This window comes from Atheta coriaria, unplaced genomic scaffold, assembly GCF_025399875.1.
Source record: "Atheta coriaria isolate IRGN ID8LTWV9N9 unplaced genomic scaffold, Caltech_Dcor_3.1 hic_scaffold_9_pilon, whole genome shotgun sequence".
In the NCBI taxonomy this organism is placed as follows: Eukaryota; Metazoa; Arthropoda; class Insecta; order Coleoptera; family Staphylinidae; genus Dalotia; species Dalotia coriaria.
Window position 1 is genome coordinate 5401023 of NW_027045451.1, and position 14593 is coordinate 5415615.

At 33.1% G+C, this 14593-nt stretch overlaps 5 protein-coding genes across 9 annotated transcripts in view; 2 read left to right on the forward strand and 3 right to left on the reverse strand.

Moving 5' to 3' along the window:
• Nucleotides 1-4829, forward strand: part of LOC135799212 (zinc finger C2HC domain-containing protein 1C) — a 13848-nt gene extending 9019 nt beyond the window's left edge. For 2 of the 4 annotated variants that reach the window (XM_065312226.1, XM_065312225.1), the window contains exons 3-6: nucleotides 2542-3216; nucleotides 3504-3956; nucleotides 4016-4060; nucleotides 4137-4829. In XM_065312226.1, the coding sequence (XP_065168298.1) occupies nucleotides 2542-3216; nucleotides 3504-3956; nucleotides 4016-4060; nucleotides 4137-4397 (1434 nt within the window). In that variant the 3' untranslated portion in view covers nucleotides 4398-4829. Of the gene's footprint in view, nucleotides 1-1990; nucleotides 2354-2541; nucleotides 3217-3503; nucleotides 3957-4015; nucleotides 4061-4136 lie in introns of those variants that run through there. The other 2 variants (XM_065312222.1, XM_065312223.1) reach the window with 2 other exon arrangements.
• On the reverse strand, nucleotides 4815-7702 carry LOC135799207 (O-acyltransferase like protein-like). Its single transcript, XM_065312218.1, has 11 exons — nucleotides 7435-7702; nucleotides 7226-7377; nucleotides 6923-7173; nucleotides 6607-6871; nucleotides 6396-6529; nucleotides 6177-6345; nucleotides 5929-6113; nucleotides 5752-5872; nucleotides 5501-5693; nucleotides 5283-5434; nucleotides 4815-4959 (listed from the first exon to the last, which is right to left on the reverse strand). The coding sequence occupies exons 1-11, from the start codon at nucleotides 7700-7702 to the stop codon at nucleotides 4831-4833; spliced, it is 2019 nt and encodes a 672-aa protein (XP_065168290.1). The 3' UTR covers nucleotides 4815-4830.
• A 48-nt stretch (nucleotides 7703-7750) lies between these two features.
• LOC135799208 (synaptic vesicle 2-related protein) lies at nucleotides 7751-10648 on the reverse strand. Its single transcript, XM_065312219.1, has 9 exons — nucleotides 10418-10648; nucleotides 10202-10361; nucleotides 9908-10129; nucleotides 9783-9846; nucleotides 9572-9697; nucleotides 9299-9513; nucleotides 8945-9238; nucleotides 8706-8880; nucleotides 7751-8637 (listed from the first exon to the last, which is right to left on the reverse strand). Exons 1-9 carry the CDS (start codon nucleotides 10578-10580, stop codon nucleotides 8281-8283), a joined length of 1776 nt encoding a protein of 591 aa, XP_065168291.1. The 5' UTR covers nucleotides 10581-10648; the 3' UTR covers nucleotides 7751-8280.
• A 278-nt stretch (nucleotides 10649-10926) lies between these two features.
• On the forward strand, nucleotides 10927-12893 carry LOC135799213 (N-acetylneuraminate lyase-like). 2 transcript variants are annotated; one of them, XM_065312227.1, is made up of 7 exons: nucleotides 10927-11069; nucleotides 11130-11200; nucleotides 11259-11332; nucleotides 11408-11728; nucleotides 11804-11949; nucleotides 12307-12463; nucleotides 12522-12893. In XM_065312227.1, exons 2-7 carry the CDS (start codon nucleotides 11139-11141, stop codon nucleotides 12686-12688), a joined length of 927 nt encoding a protein of 308 aa, XP_065168299.1. In that variant the 5' UTR covers nucleotides 10927-11069; nucleotides 11130-11138; the 3' UTR covers nucleotides 12689-12893. The 2 variants fall into 2 exon arrangements, with proteins under 2 accessions (XP_065168299.1, XP_065168300.1); XM_065312228.1 differs by having other exon boundaries at nucleotides 10933-11069; nucleotides 11133-11200.
• On the reverse strand, nucleotides 12486-14583 carry LOC135799211 (probable tubulin polyglutamylase ttll-15). Its single transcript, XM_065312221.1, has 2 exons — nucleotides 12890-14583; nucleotides 12486-12830 (listed from the first exon to the last, which is right to left on the reverse strand). Exons 1-2 carry the CDS (start codon nucleotides 14486-14488, stop codon nucleotides 12720-12722), a joined length of 1710 nt encoding a protein of 569 aa, XP_065168293.1. The 5' UTR covers nucleotides 14489-14583; the 3' UTR covers nucleotides 12486-12719.
• Between the last annotated feature and the right edge of the window lie 10 nt (nucleotides 14584-14593).

Genomic DNA, 14593 nt, shown 5'->3' on the forward strand with positions numbered 1-14593 from the left:
ATGACGTGCGAAAATCTTACACTCATATTACTTTAATGGCGACTGAATTAGATGATTCATAGTCTTTTTACCTTGATACAATAATGTGAAAAGACTTGTATTGTATGAGTTTTTGTTTTTTGTTTATTTGTCACCGTGATTACTTGGATTTGTATTTGTATTGAATTAAAAGTTTATTTTTGTGAAATTAGTTTGGTTTTTGGTCATATTGCATAACGTGTTTCGCTTGTTGCCAACTTGAACGTGCAGCCAAATCAAGGCAAAGAAGGCGAAACGATCAGCCGTCAACGGTTGACTGTTAACAATCAACACAAAATGTAAATGCAAAATAGGTGTTCAATGTGCGTTATAAGCAAGTATAAGCAATAAGCAAGGTAAAACTAATGTTGAATAAGCCATTGAAGGCGAATCCATGTACGAAACGCATTCGGTGAGCAAACACAATGTCAGTGTGGTTATTTTGGTTGACCAAGTTTGGTAGCGACAACGTTTGTGTATCCTGCGCCATATTTAAGTATTGTATAGTTAATGCAAAATAAAAATTTAAAAATGGTTAAAAACAGTTTTTGTATATTTTTTGGAGGGAATAATAAATAATTTAAGGGATTGATGACATTGAACTACTAATTTTAGAATCTTAGGGTCATATGACAACTAATAACTGATTAATTATTAATTTGTCTATCAATATTAATGCGTAACACGGGTGGTTCGAAGTTGATAGAAGGGCGGAACCGATCATGAAAAATAAACATGAAAAGAAATTCAAGGTTACGAAACACAACACACTATTCATTTTCTTTCATTACTACAACTTCCACTTGGGTATACTTATGGGATTAATAATATTAGTAAATTAAACAGAATAAATAAAAAGAAAATGTTTAATGTTTTTGTTTTGTGTAAGTCGTAGAGGATTATTTGGTTGCCTATGTTTTGTTATGCAAGTTGCTATATCATATAACATAACGTATTGTCTGTATTGTTGTGTATTGATATTATGAGCAATATTATAAATGCGAATGTGAGTTTGTATGTTTGTTACTCTTTTACGCGTAAACTACTAAACCAATTTTAATGAAACTTCACATAATTTTAGTTAAAACATTAAAATAGGACATAGGATACTTTGTGTTACAAAAATAAAAGTTTAAGTATGTTAAAAAAAGGAATTAATGTTGGTGTGCAGATTTAATAATTATAATAGTCTAATTCAAGACAAAATAATACTAAAGTGCATTTGAGGTATTTCTCATTAAATTAAATTAAAATTCCGACTCCAATTAACGCATTTGGCCCATAATTTGCGGAGAAATAAAAAAAAAGAAATTAATTAGGTTTGTTAATTTATAAAGTATGGACACGTTGCAAAATTAATTCTAATTAATAAATAAAGTGCATTGCATTAATATTTAAACTCAAGTAAATTCAATTAATACGCGTTTTAAAATAAATTTTTATAAATAAATATAAACATGTTTAAAAATATCCCTACACGTGTTACAATATAGATAATCACTGATTATAATCTTTTCTTTGATGTTCCTTGTTGATGTACGCGTAATCGATATAAACACAAGGTTCTAATATATCCACAACATGTGTACAAATGCCTTGGCCCTTTGACCAAGTAACCTATGAGGAAATGGTCTGTACCCCATTACAACCCATCAACACACAACCTGGTTTACTAGAATTCGTAAAAAATGAATGAAACTATCACGTCAAAACCTAAAAATGTAGTTCAAAGTCAGTTCAGAAATAAAAAATTAAAACTCATCCAAACGCGTTGTTTAAAAGTTAATTATCTCCAGTTATTGATGTTTGATAAACCAATCTGATAAAGCAAAAGAAATTCCAATAAAAACTTAAACGCAACTCATCAAAGCCACCAACAAGCGCGCGACCACACACAATTCATTATTGTATTAATACAAGCGTTGCCAAGCAACGCAACGTTTCTTTGAGCTCACCTGGCCACCCTCTCACCCCCTCTTTGCCGATATCACAGCGGCGAGGTGTAAAAACGTGCGAGGAGCGCGGGTGGCGCGCATGCACGATCGAAACCACAGCGCATAAATATCATCAGACAATGCGTGGATTGTCTATTTGTTAGTGAGTAGATTGCAACCCTTGAAACTACGACGCCATTAACCATATCAATATATCAATCTTAAAATCAAATTTCTTGAAATTTCAACCAATAAAGTGTAATAAACGTGTTTAAACTACACTCAAATGGACAATGAATAAATATTTATCATCCAGTTGGAATTCAGTGGTCTCTCGCGACCTGGACAATTCGTGGGCGTCGCGCAGTCTTCAGGACGCGCTCAGAAACTCAAAATATGACGTAAGCTAACAACCCCACAGAAAAAACATGAATGAAATCGTTTTGTGACCTTAATAACCCAACAATCAAACCATCATAATCATAATCTGACTTTAACGACATTTTAAGGACCACTCCTTGTGATATTGCTATGACCTTGAACACTTGCAACAAGTAAAATCTCATAAAATATGAATTTACTTTTACAGGCACGTTTCCAACAACGTCAGATGGCTGAGAAGGAAGAGAAACTCCTGAAACTCTATGAGAACCAACAACAAAGGGCCTTCGACAAGGTCAACCATGGTAGTGCTGGTAGTAATGGTTCCTTGAGTAATATCACAACAGGAAATGGTAAAGTCCGTCAAATGTTTGATGAAAGAAGGCAGAAAGCTGGAATTGATCGGAGTTATCCATTGGAACCATTAAGTAAGACCATGCCTGTGCCTTCCAAGACCAATACCACCAGAGGCAACAGTTTGGATAGAAGACCTTTGAATCAAACTATAAAAACCACAAGTCGTACAACCACCAGGACTACCACCAAATTAAACAGTACCATGAGGAAACCTTTGGCCAATACAGGTTTATACAACAATAATAACAACTCCAGAGGTATGGATGAAGCAGAGAAATATCTTCAGGAGCATGAAGATTTGGTTAAGATCATGAATAAAAACAACATTAATGATGATTTGGAGGATGAAGTGATGCCGAGGATAGGCTTTGATGATTTAGGTTATGATGAGGATATTTTCACTGGAAAGTTGGCGAATGTAGGAGGGAAGCTTCCAAGTCAAATTGTTGTTCAGAAAAGTGAGGTTAAAAGCACTACTAAACCAGGAACAAATAAAAATGGCGTTGGTAAACCACCTGCCAAAAGGGTACGTATGTCAATTTTGTAGTTTTGACAGTATTTGTTTAAAATTATTTTTACCTCTAAATTATTCTGTCACAAATCCTCTTTTGATTTTGATCCTTTTTGTACAATGTTTGAACAACACTTTCGGCAAGTCCGAGCTGCCCTTGATAATCCTGCAATAGTCGATCAGTTCTTCCGTCAAATATCTTCACAATCCAGTACAACTTCTAGTAGTGAACCACTTGCAACTGATACAACAAACGCTCCGACTGAGAATTCGTTGAAAACCGATCTGTTGTCGTATTCCAGCTCGTGCAACAGCAGCGCCCCGCCCAGATCAAGCAGCAGGCACCCCCATCCCCGGCGACCAGTTTAACCAGCAGTCGTAATAATAACACACGCAGTGAATCTTCTTCTTCTGGTAATAGTAGTAAAGAATCAACGCCTACGGCTTCTCCAGCTAAAACAATGTCACGTCCGTTGCGTCCTCCACAAAGTGGAGATGCGATGCGAGCGCCATCTTCAGCTACCGCTCGTCCATCTGCCAGAACCTCGGTACTACCACAAAGCGTGCAGAGGGATGATTTGACAGCGTGTAGATTCTGTCAAAGGCGATTCCAGACTGATCGCATTCAGAAACATGAAGATATTTGTGGGAGGACAGCGAAAAAGAAGAGGAAGGTCTTCGATTCGACTAAACATCGAGTGTCTGGTACTGATGTTGAACCCTATGCGAAACGAATCTCGAAAACGGTGAATAAGGTTAGTTTTCTTGGGTTTTAGAATGAAATATGTGTGTGACTAATTATTTTATGTGATAGAATGCAGCCAGTGAGAAGGTTGCACAGAGACAATCCACAACTAAGGTTAGACTAACTACATAACCTCAATTTTTGGTTATTTTTGTTTTTGAGGTTATTTAATGTGTGTTTATGTTTTTAGAGTAAAGCAACAACGTCTAATACCGGTTGGAGGCAAAAACACGAGGAATTTATCGCTGCTATTCGTGCGGCGAAGCAAGCGCAGGCGCATATCGCTAAAGGTGGTGATATTCGTGACCTGCCTCCACCTCCGCCATCTTCAAATCCTGATTATGTGCAGTGTCCGCATTGTGGCCGCCGTTTTAATGAATCTGCTGCAGCGCGTCACATTCCAAAATGCGCTAACTATCAATTTAACAAACCCAAACCAGGACGCAAATAATTTATGACTAAATTTATTAATCTTATGGTTAAATCACAATTGTTTCCTGCTTTTAGTTTGTAGACTGATTACAAATTGAGAATCTAAAATTATATATGAATCCTAATTAATTTAAAAATGTATTTACTGAAGTTGAATATTTAACACACTTAGTTTTAGTCGAGTGTGTAAAATGAAATTAATAGAAACTAAAAATTGCTGTTATAATTTTTGTATTGTTTTTACTTTTTAATGTGTCGGATGGATAATGGATATGTTGATGAAGAATGAAAATATGTGAGATGTTGTTAAGGAAAAGAAACTATTTTATTGGTGCTGTGCTATTAATTACTATTAAGCTGTAACGCTTTAAATTTAGGAACGTTATTATTTTAAAATTATTTGTAAAACTAAAATTGCAAGCATAAATAAATAAAATATTTTTTAAAGAAATTTATTTTTTGGTTGTAGCTTCTGATTGGAAATAGAATGTTGCAAGTGATATTATGGGTGATTGGATAAACAAATACCAATATAGTGAGAGAAGGAGTTTGAAAATTAATTGATACCAAAAATCCATAACCTGAAAATAGAAGAAAATGTGTAAAATTGCAAAAATTATTATTTATGGTATCATTTCAAAACACAGAATTCCGAAAATGAGTAAATGAAGAATACACCTCATTAAAATATTGTTTTTCTTATTTTGATGAAGAAAACAATTGATTTTGGTACGAAAAACACACTGTGATACGTAACACAGCATGAAACAGTCTGGATTGATTGCTAAACAACATAACCTCAAAAATCAGCCATACGTATGCCATGTTTTGAGTAGAAAATGAATTTCATTCTCATGAAATTATATACACACATTGATGGAATTAAAACATAAAACAAACTTACATTTGATAAAACGCCAAAACTGATTGCACCGTCCCTACTCCCAGCGATTAATAATTGAACCAAAGGAGCAATCAAATATAAACCATAAGACAACCTCCCCAAAACAGTGAAAATATGCATTGATAAAAACCTTTGAATCACACCAGCACTGCCTATAACATATTTAATGAGTAAAACTTATTTAATCTTAAAATTTAATTAAAAAATTTATTATTTACCTGAACGACTTTCAACATAAACAAATATAATCCACAAAATCATCAGAGACCATATTAAATTATAAAAACCAATATAAAGTGCCTTAACCAACCGTGGAAGATTTAAATATGGCGCATACATTGTAAACATTGTGGTGAATAATACCAAAAAACAAGTTATAATACAACCATGTTTGTAATATTTGTTAAGGTGCTAAAAATAAATAAATTTAGGATTTATTTCAGTAAAATAGTTGATTTAAAAGTGATACCGGAGTATAATGACTTAATATTTTCTTCTTGTAAGCGTATCCTGCTAAAAGTGAACATAACCACACAGGACTTCGAATGTGTGTTGGGAAGTATATATAACTAAAGTAATCTGTAAGCCATCTTTAAAAAGATAATTATTTTAGGTAGTTGACTAGTTATTATATAATGAAACTTACGATTGTAGTGTTGGTTCCAATTTCATACTATAAGCAACATTAGTTGCCATCACACAAAATAAGAAAGTTAAAATAAATACAAAATATGCCGCCATTTTAAAACTTTTTCTCATCAAAAAGAAGAGTATTGGACTTGCAAGAGTAAGATGGAAGTCTACAGACATGTACCAAGTGTGAATTGTGCACTGCAAACAACAATTACTATTGAAACATAGTTTACAGATTAAAACAATCAAAATTAAATTTACCATTGAATCAGGATTGTAATAATTTTGTATAAGAGCATAACTAGTCCACACATTTTGACTGCATGTGTTCTTTAGATATCTACGTGTCGTGAACCACATGGGACCACTTCCCAAATCAATCAAACTTGTGTGGAAGATGAGTAACAATGGATACATTGGTAATATAACACTAAAAATATACAAATAAATTTTATATAGCAAACTATGTTCGCTTTTTACCCAAAAATACGTTGTTTTAAACTTGTCCCGAAAGTTGGTTCCATGTAACCCATCAAAAAGCCATTTATAGTTTGAAATTGATATAAAACCATCACTACCATGAAAACTGAAGCGGCTGGAAGCCGTTGAAGCCACTAAAGTAACAATTATTGTGAATTTACGTTATTAATAGTTGCCAATATAGGCAACCAACTATTCTCTCAATACTTACTTCAAAAGCATCAAAAACATTAACATTAGGAAAATACAAATTTAATTCATATATACTAGCGTATAAAACCCACAATGTTGATATAGTCCTCACTCCATCCAGCACTTGAAACTTAGCTGGTTCAGTACTTTTATCCAATAACTTTATCAAAAACACTTTCAAATTAAAACAGCCAAGAAAGTTGTTTTTCAAGTAAATTCGCTTGGTAAACATCGATGTAATGTTAATCAGCGAAACGAAACCAGTAAATATTATGAATATCCATCTAAAACAACAAATTACAGGTAATAAATATAAATAAATTATTTAAACATACATAACAAGCGAAAATTTTGGAGTGTCAAATTTATCACTAGTCACATCAATCACAGTATAATCCCAATCTATGTTCAAAGTTTGGTTATGTTTGTTTTGATGTTTGTAAAAATCAATTATTTGGAATCCATCTTGTAAAACAAGTATATCTTTACTTGTGCATGGTTTAGGGACACAAACACCAATTACTGCACTTGCTGTCCATACTCCTGAATACCTTTTAAAGAGTACAGAAGTTCCATGTGTAATATTCTACAATTAACTATAATAAACACTGAAATACATTTAGTTATTTAAATATTACGTTTAGGTACTCATCGATTTCATGTATATAAATCAATAGTGTCGAATATTTCAATGAAAAAGTTTTTGACAGAAATTTACATCGTCCATAATCGCCTAAACTTGGAAAGTCACTTAAGTCAGTAAGTGGTAAATGTTGATTCAAATCATAAACTAAAAAATCAATAAATTTACAAAATAAAGAATAAAAACTGTAAAAATTTTATTTACACAGCTCAAGTTTAGATATTAAATTCTTTTGATCATCTCCATGTTGTGTAATATAACCTAAAAACTGTTTCCGGCACTTTTCACTTAACCTCTCCTCAGCATCCGACGTAAAAATCCAATTATCAATATTATCAACTTCTAAACATTCACACACACTAAACCACCCGCACAATAAAGAAATAATTTGACATAAAACGTTAAACTTAAAATTACGCATTGTAACAGCTGTAATATTACACTGTAACTGCGTAATTTTACATAAAAACATAAAACCCGCAAAGGAATTAGAAGAATGTTTAAAATATTCGCATATATGTCAAGGTAATTGTGAATGATAACCATTATTTAATGTTTTCACATATTCAAAATGAGTATTTTGCAATTAAGACATCCAGAATTCCTTCTACGTCATACTACATAACGTCATCATCATTATTAAGTGTAACGTACAAAAATACAATTAAAATTACGTTAAACAACAAAGTATCGTAATAAATATTCGAAGAAAATAACAAGTTTTAGATTTCATGCGAATTTCAAATTGATTACAAGCACCAGTAACATACACAATTAAGTAACAGTAGTATAACCTACAAATAATAATAAATAAATATTAATTCTCTTACTAATACCTAATATTGGTAAAGTTTTGCATTTAAGTAATATTAATTAAGCTTTGGTATTAATTCGTTGATTAGTATTACATCAAATGTTACTAAAACATAGAAATACTCAAGTGTGACGTCACATGTATCATGTGAGGTTATAATTTATGGATGAGTGTGGCAGTCTTGTGTTATTAGCATTTTAACTATAAACCTACAAAAATTACGTGATGTATGAGTATCACATGCGTTTGGTAGCATTTTCATCGTCGTGTTCGACATCGACTTCATTCGTAGAGTTTCGTGACTGTTGTATAACCTCACTTGGAGATGGAGGCGCCACATGTGTTCCTCCATTTGTTTCATTTGATGTTGAAGTTGAAGTTACTGTATCGGATTGAGGTGCGTTTGTTTGTACTTGTGTTTGTTGCATTGTTGCATAGTCTTCTTGCTTTTGATACTGTTTTTGTTGTTCGATGTTATCACTTAGTTCTTTACCACGTGTCTCGATTGGTAGGACAAGGCAAGCTATGGCTGCCAAGATGGCTGCCACTGCGTATACTGTAGTAGCGGCACTTATTGATGTTTTTACTAGGACCTTAAATTTAAAATTTGTTAATTTAAGGCTATGTTTTGTTTTAAATTACTTTTTTAAGTAATGTTTACCTGTGCAATGTACGGTGTTATCATAGCGCCTAGTCGCGCCATCGCACTGCAGGAACCAACACCAACAGCGCGTAAAGATGTCGGATATACTTCCGGTGTGTAGACATATGCGGCTTGGAAAACACCGGCAATGATACCGCGTGCCAAAAAAAGCATAAACGTCAAAAACGCTCTCCTAAAGCCAAAGTTACATTTTTTAATAATTTTACTTAACCTATAATGATTTAAAGTATACTTACGTTTCTGTGCATACTGCAAGGAAACATACACAAACAGCAAACACAACAAACTGCACCGCCATTGTTTTTTTACGTCCATATCTTTCAATTATGAAAATAGTGGCAAAAATACCCGGAAACTCAGCTAAAGTTGTCCAGAGAATATCCATGTAATCTTTAGTTTGCAATTGACGGCATTCAGCTGAACAAGTCTCAATATTGCGGGTGGGTTTAGCCATGCAGGCGTTTTCAGAATTCTCAAAGAGTTCAGTTGTCATCAGGACCAAACCATAATAACAAAACGCGCATGACATCCTTAATATAAAATAATAATGTTAAATTTAAGTTAAATTTGGTTCATGAATAAAAGCTTACCAAATGAACCATAAAAGCAAAGAAGTCCTTCTTAAATATGGAACTAAAAGATCTCTGAAACGTCCACGGTGTGGGGACGCAGCGTTAGCATCATCCACCACAAGCCTTCCAAGAAGCATAGGTTTACCATTATCTTTTGCTATTTTTTCTAAAGTGGCTAGTGCCTTTTCTGTTTGCCCACTAGCAACATGGAAACGAGCAGATTCTGGTAGCCACTAAATAAAAAAAAATAGTTAATATTAATAATATAGTAGGTATCTAATTATGACTTACTGGTGTGATTAAAGTGAAAGCCAATAAAGGACCCGTTGACAAAAATAACAACCATTGCCATCCTAAAGTTGGCATCACAACCAACGCCATTGCAACTTCAAAACATGCTCCCAAGGCCCAAAAACACTATTAAAAATGCAATTATAGTATCAAAAACATCCAAGCAATCCAACATAACCTATATTTTAACCTATGGATATTATCAACTTACATCCAATAGTACTACACATTTTGCACGTTGTTTGGTCGGTAGAAATTCAGCGTATAATGTCACACTACAATAGAAACCCAAAATATAACCAAACTTTTCAAAATAAAACCAAAAATCAAACTTACGATTGTGGTGTACATCCAATAGCAAAACCAACCAGTGCTCTCAGAAACAAAACCCACATATAACTCGGAGCAATCGAACTCAACACGCCATAGTAGAATAACAAAACCGAACACAAAGTCAACGCGCTTTTTCGGCCATATCTATCGCTTAAATTACCCCAGAACGTAGAAGACAACATCATGCCTAAGAAAACAACAGTTGTCGTCAACGCTTGCTGATATCTACAATAAAATACATCAAAATATAGCTGTTAATTAAGGTTATGTTATTTTATATATTTTATATCTTTATACCTAGATATATGCCAATGACAATGCAATGCAGGTGATAAAATAGACAAAATAGTCATTTCCATACTATCAGCCATCCAACAGAGACCTGTCCATAAGGATAACTTCACCTGGAACCATCCAAAACCCAAGGCGTTCACAGCTTGCGTTACTGTGAATGTATCTAAAGAAAAACAATTTTTAAAGTTGATAGCAGTAAATTATTATAAAATAAATTACCATCAGGGACAACAGAGACTGATGCCATCTCAATCTCCTGTGGTAATCCGTTTTCATCATCCCCGTGCCTTGGTACCACGTGATTAATCTGCGACGAGTATGACCCATGATTACTCGACCCGCTGTCGATGTCTTCATAGCCCCTGTTTCTTTTTAGCACCATTTAATACACGTCACAAACACGAAATATGTTTTCGCAGAAACAAAAAGAAACTAAACTATTTATTTGATTGGTTATTATTTATTAATGTCACTTTTGTTGCAATTGATTTTATTCATTCAAGTTTTTATTACTTATATTCATAAATTTTTGTCTTAAGTTAAGTCAAGTTCAAGTCGCGTTCTTGCATTCGCGGCATTACAACTGGCGTTGAGGTGAGCTGTTGTTAAACGGTAAATTTCGTCGTCGTCATCACCAACTTCGGAGTCTTCGGCGCAAGAAGCATGCAAGTGGGGGAGGTGAGTCAAGTCGACTTCAAGTCACGAACCCGTCGGACTGGAAAACAGCTGAGCATGGTTTGGAATCCGACCAAGATTTTAACCTCAAAGATATGCTAAGTAAACAAATCCTAGCAAATATATGTGCCACTCATGTACACACTGCGCAAATAGAAACAAAATGTCTTATCTTATTTGTTTATGATCTGCAGCCGTAAGTTTATGACATTTTAATACTTAAGTAGTGTTACTTAACTTGCTAAATCTCAATTAGTAGGTTTCCATGATGGAATTTAAAGTAAAAGGAGAAATTGCGCCGGTTTTTACACCATTCAAACAAAATGGGTAAATTTTATTTTGTTTTGAATTAAATTTGACACTAAAATAATTAATTTTCTTTCAGGGATGTAAATTTGGATGTAATTCCACAATGTGTGCAGCTTTTACTTAAAGATAAGTCTTTGACTGGTATTCTTGGTAAGATTTCTTCAATTTCTTCGTCAAATTTAGTTTGAATCAATTTTTAATTTATTACTTAATATTGCTAATCAGTTAATGGAACTAGTGGTGAAGGTATGTCTATGAATACAGCTGAAAGAAAGGCCACAGCTCAAGCTTGGATGCCAGCTGTAAAGTCACAAAAGAATCCATCTCATGTGATGATTCAAGTTGGAGGTACTTCTTTACCAGATGTGCTAGAGTTGGCAAAACATGCAGAAAGCATCAAAGCTGATTCAATTCTTTGTTTGCCTGATCTTTATATGAAGCCAAGGAATATTTCAGAATTGGTGGCGTATTTGCGAGTTGTTTCGAAAGCGGCTCCTAATACTCCGTTATTATATTATCACATTCCTATGTTTACCAATGTCAATAGTAAGTGGCAATTGCGTGTATAAGTATATTATATGTTTGTTTATTTATTTAACTTGTTTTTATTTGGTTTTTTAGTTCATATGGGACAGTTTTTACGTTATGTACGTGAAAATCCAGGATGTATTCCTACTTTTGTTGGAATTAAGTTCACTTCTAATGATTTGGATGAGGGATATGAAGCGTTAAAAACGGGATTTTCTGTTTTCTTAGGTGCAGACACGGTAAGGATTATTGTTTTCATGCAAAAACATTACTGAAAAATGATTTTCCTTTGAAAATTTCTGATATTTTAATAGATATTGTGTTTTTGGATCAAAAACATCTCCAACAAATCGAAGATTTTAAAAGTCTACTTAAATTAGGTTAGGTTGGGCAAAGATTTTTGTTTTGGGGCAAAATCATAACTTATTTCCACTAAAAAAAATCTTTTTCTTTGGTAACTTTTTTCTCTTTGAAAATTTCCTATATTTTAATAGTTATTCTACTTCTTGGAGCAAAAACCAAGTTATTGGCTCAAATATTTTTTAAATAAGATTAAATTAGGTTAGTTTCTAACCTCAACATTTTAATATTTTCAGTTAATGCTTTCCGCTTCACACTTGGGTTTCGATTCAGTAATAGCAACGTCTCTGAACTTTTACACCACACAAATAATGGATACAACCAAGTCTAACTCCCAAAGGCAAAAAGAACAACTTGAATTAATCAGCGAAGTGAAGCTAATAACCAAAGAAGGTAAATTTAAAACAAAAACATGAATAATCTATGTATTTATTTTATTTCTAATATTTAGGATGTGGTTGGGTACCATCAATGAAAGTGGCAATGAATTTAAAATCCACCGTCAACTATGGTCCTGTTAGAGCACCATTACCAGCATTGACTGAGAAACAAGTCACAGAAATGAAACAATCGCTTGCGATCACCGAAAAACATTTGTCGCTCAAAGTGAAAATGTAAAGTACAGAGTGATTCTTTAGGATTATAATCATTATGAACACCAAGTACTGTCTAAATTGCATTTCTCTTGAAACCATAAATACATCAGTTGGTCGTTTTCAGGTAATTCTTTTAATGTCTCTGGTAACTTGCTAAACTGCTTCTGTAACATTTAATATAATCAACATTTTAATATCTTAGTATTATAACAAGAGATTTTACCATTGCTGGTGGATAAATTCTTTTACAATCGCCTCTATTTAAGTGTTCCCTATGAGCTTCTCTGAGATCCTGTTCAAGTTCTTTGTTTTGTTGTAAACAGAATTTGCACACCTTACAAACCAAATCAACACAATTATTTTTGCAACCTGATCCAGAACAAACATTCGGCTGTACTAATATATTCTTCTCGCTTGTTTCCATTTCAATATTCTCTTGAAATTTATGAGATAAATCTTTTTGAATTCTATCTGCCAGTCCAACCAAACCAAACAAATTGAACAAAACCTGCTCATAGATTAACACATTCTTTCCATAGCGCTCTGATGTTAGTTTAGGACTTATATTTGCTTCTAATATAAATACATTCAAATCCTCGTCAATAAGACAGTCAAATCTTAGTAGTTCAAAAAAATTTCGTTTTGATTTATACTGTGCCATGACTTTTTTGATATCAGATTGTTTTGAGACTATAGCCATACCAATAGCTTCATCAATCTGATTCCAAATGTAAGCAGTGTTGCGACCTGCAATAGTTAAGTACGCAGAAAGACTATCTCGCCAACGATAACCTAACTTATCATATAAGTTTTGTATTATATCAATATCCGGATGAATATCTGACACGACATATTTATCAACGTTTTTAGAATCAAATGGATGGAATTTTTCTGGACAGAATCTCAAAGGAAAATCTCCGTTGTAAATATAAATCCTGAGTGGATCAATTGAGGTTATGATAGTGTAGACTTCAATGTTAAACATGTGACCACCAACTAATAAAGGTTTTTCTAAGAATTCTTGTATAAATGATCCATTTGTATCTAGGTATCCGCCTGTTTTTATTTCTTCTGAAGATTTTATTTCGATTTTACCTTGCCTGTTGTGGTTTATAACATATTTCTTTTCAGGATGTTTTGCGGCAAAATTTAAAAATGTTTCTTTTTCACTTGGAAGCTTAAAAGCTGGTAAATTATATTTCAAAGGTGTTGTACTGAGTTTATCTTTTTCTGTTATGTATTCACATCCAGGAAAGTGATTTATTTTTTGATAAACTCCCAAATTTTTGAGTTTTTCATAGTGGTCTATAAAAGTATAATTAAATGTCCATAATAAATTCCAATCTTTGTTGTCCATAGACAAATCTTTGAGAGATGTTATAGATTTATCTTGTCTATACCCTAAAGAGTTTAAAACTCTCCAGACATGTTTTAAAGTGTTTCCTTTTGTAACATGGTCAATTGTAACGTCGGTTAAATAAACTCTAGAACTTTGTATTTGTTTCCGATCATCACTTATTCTTCCCAAGTACACCATTGTTATAATGGCAAAGACAGTAATCAATATTGATGTTACTTTTAGTTTCTCGCATGCTAATAAACATTCTATAAATGTCTGACGTTTAGGACTCGAGGGTGTTTGATTTTCTTTAATTGGGAGTTTATCCTGGGATATTTCTTTAGTACTATTTGAATCAGGTTTTCCTGATTTTTCAACTGGATCTTGAACTTCTTCTAGTTCTTCTTCAAGCGGAAAAGGGGTTGTCTCTTTAATATAAAAATCGCTTGTATTAGATTCTTGGATGGATTCTTCGGAAGCCATTTTATAGGAATTTTTATTGACACTTAAAATTTTAACTTTGTTGTAATCAATTGAGTTAAAAAGCGTTTCAAAGCCAACTATATAATTATATTCAAAAATTCAATT

Coding starts and splice junctions, on each gene's coding strand:
- LOC135799207 (XM_065312218.1), bottom strand. CDS start 7,702: ATGTTTTTATGTAAAATTACGCAGTTACAGTGTAATATTACAGCTGTT. Junction 6,530..6,606: donor ATGTTTTTGATGCTTTTGAA/GTAAGTATTGAG, acceptor TTGTTACTTTAG/TGGCTTCAACGGCTTCCAGC. Junction 5,694..5,751: donor TATTAAGTCATTATACTCCG/GTATCACTTTTA, acceptor ATTTATTTTTAG/CACCTTAACAAATATTACAA.
- LOC135799208 (XM_065312219.1), bottom strand. CDS start 10,580: ATGGTGCTAAAAAGAAACAGGGGCTATGAAGACATCGACAGCGGGTCG. Junction 8,881..8,944: donor CTTGCAGTATGCACAGAAAC/GTAAGTATACTT, acceptor CTTTGGCTTTAG/GAGAGCGTTTTTGACGTTTA. Junction 8,638..8,705: donor TAACACCGTACATTGCACAG/GTAAACATTACT, acceptor TTTAAATTTAAG/GTCCTAGTAAAAACATCAAT.
- LOC135799213 (XM_065312227.1), top strand. CDS start 11,139: ATGATGGAATTTAAAGTAAAAGGAGAAATTGCGCCGGTTTTTACACCA. Junction 11,333..11,407: donor GTCTTTGACTGGTATTCTTG/GTAAGATTTCTT, acceptor ATTGCTAATCAG/TTAATGGAACTAGTGGTGAA. Junction 11,950..12,306: donor TTTTCTTAGGTGCAGACACG/GTAAGGATTATT, acceptor TAATATTTTCAG/TTAATGCTTTCCGCTTCACA.
- LOC135799211 (XM_065312221.1), bottom strand. CDS start 14,488: ATGGCTTCCGAAGAATCCATCCAAGAATCTAATACAAGCGATTTTTAT. Junction 12,831..12,889: donor GAATTTATCCACCAGCAATG/GTAAAATCTCTT, acceptor TAAATGTTACAG/AAGCAGTTTAGCAAGTTACC.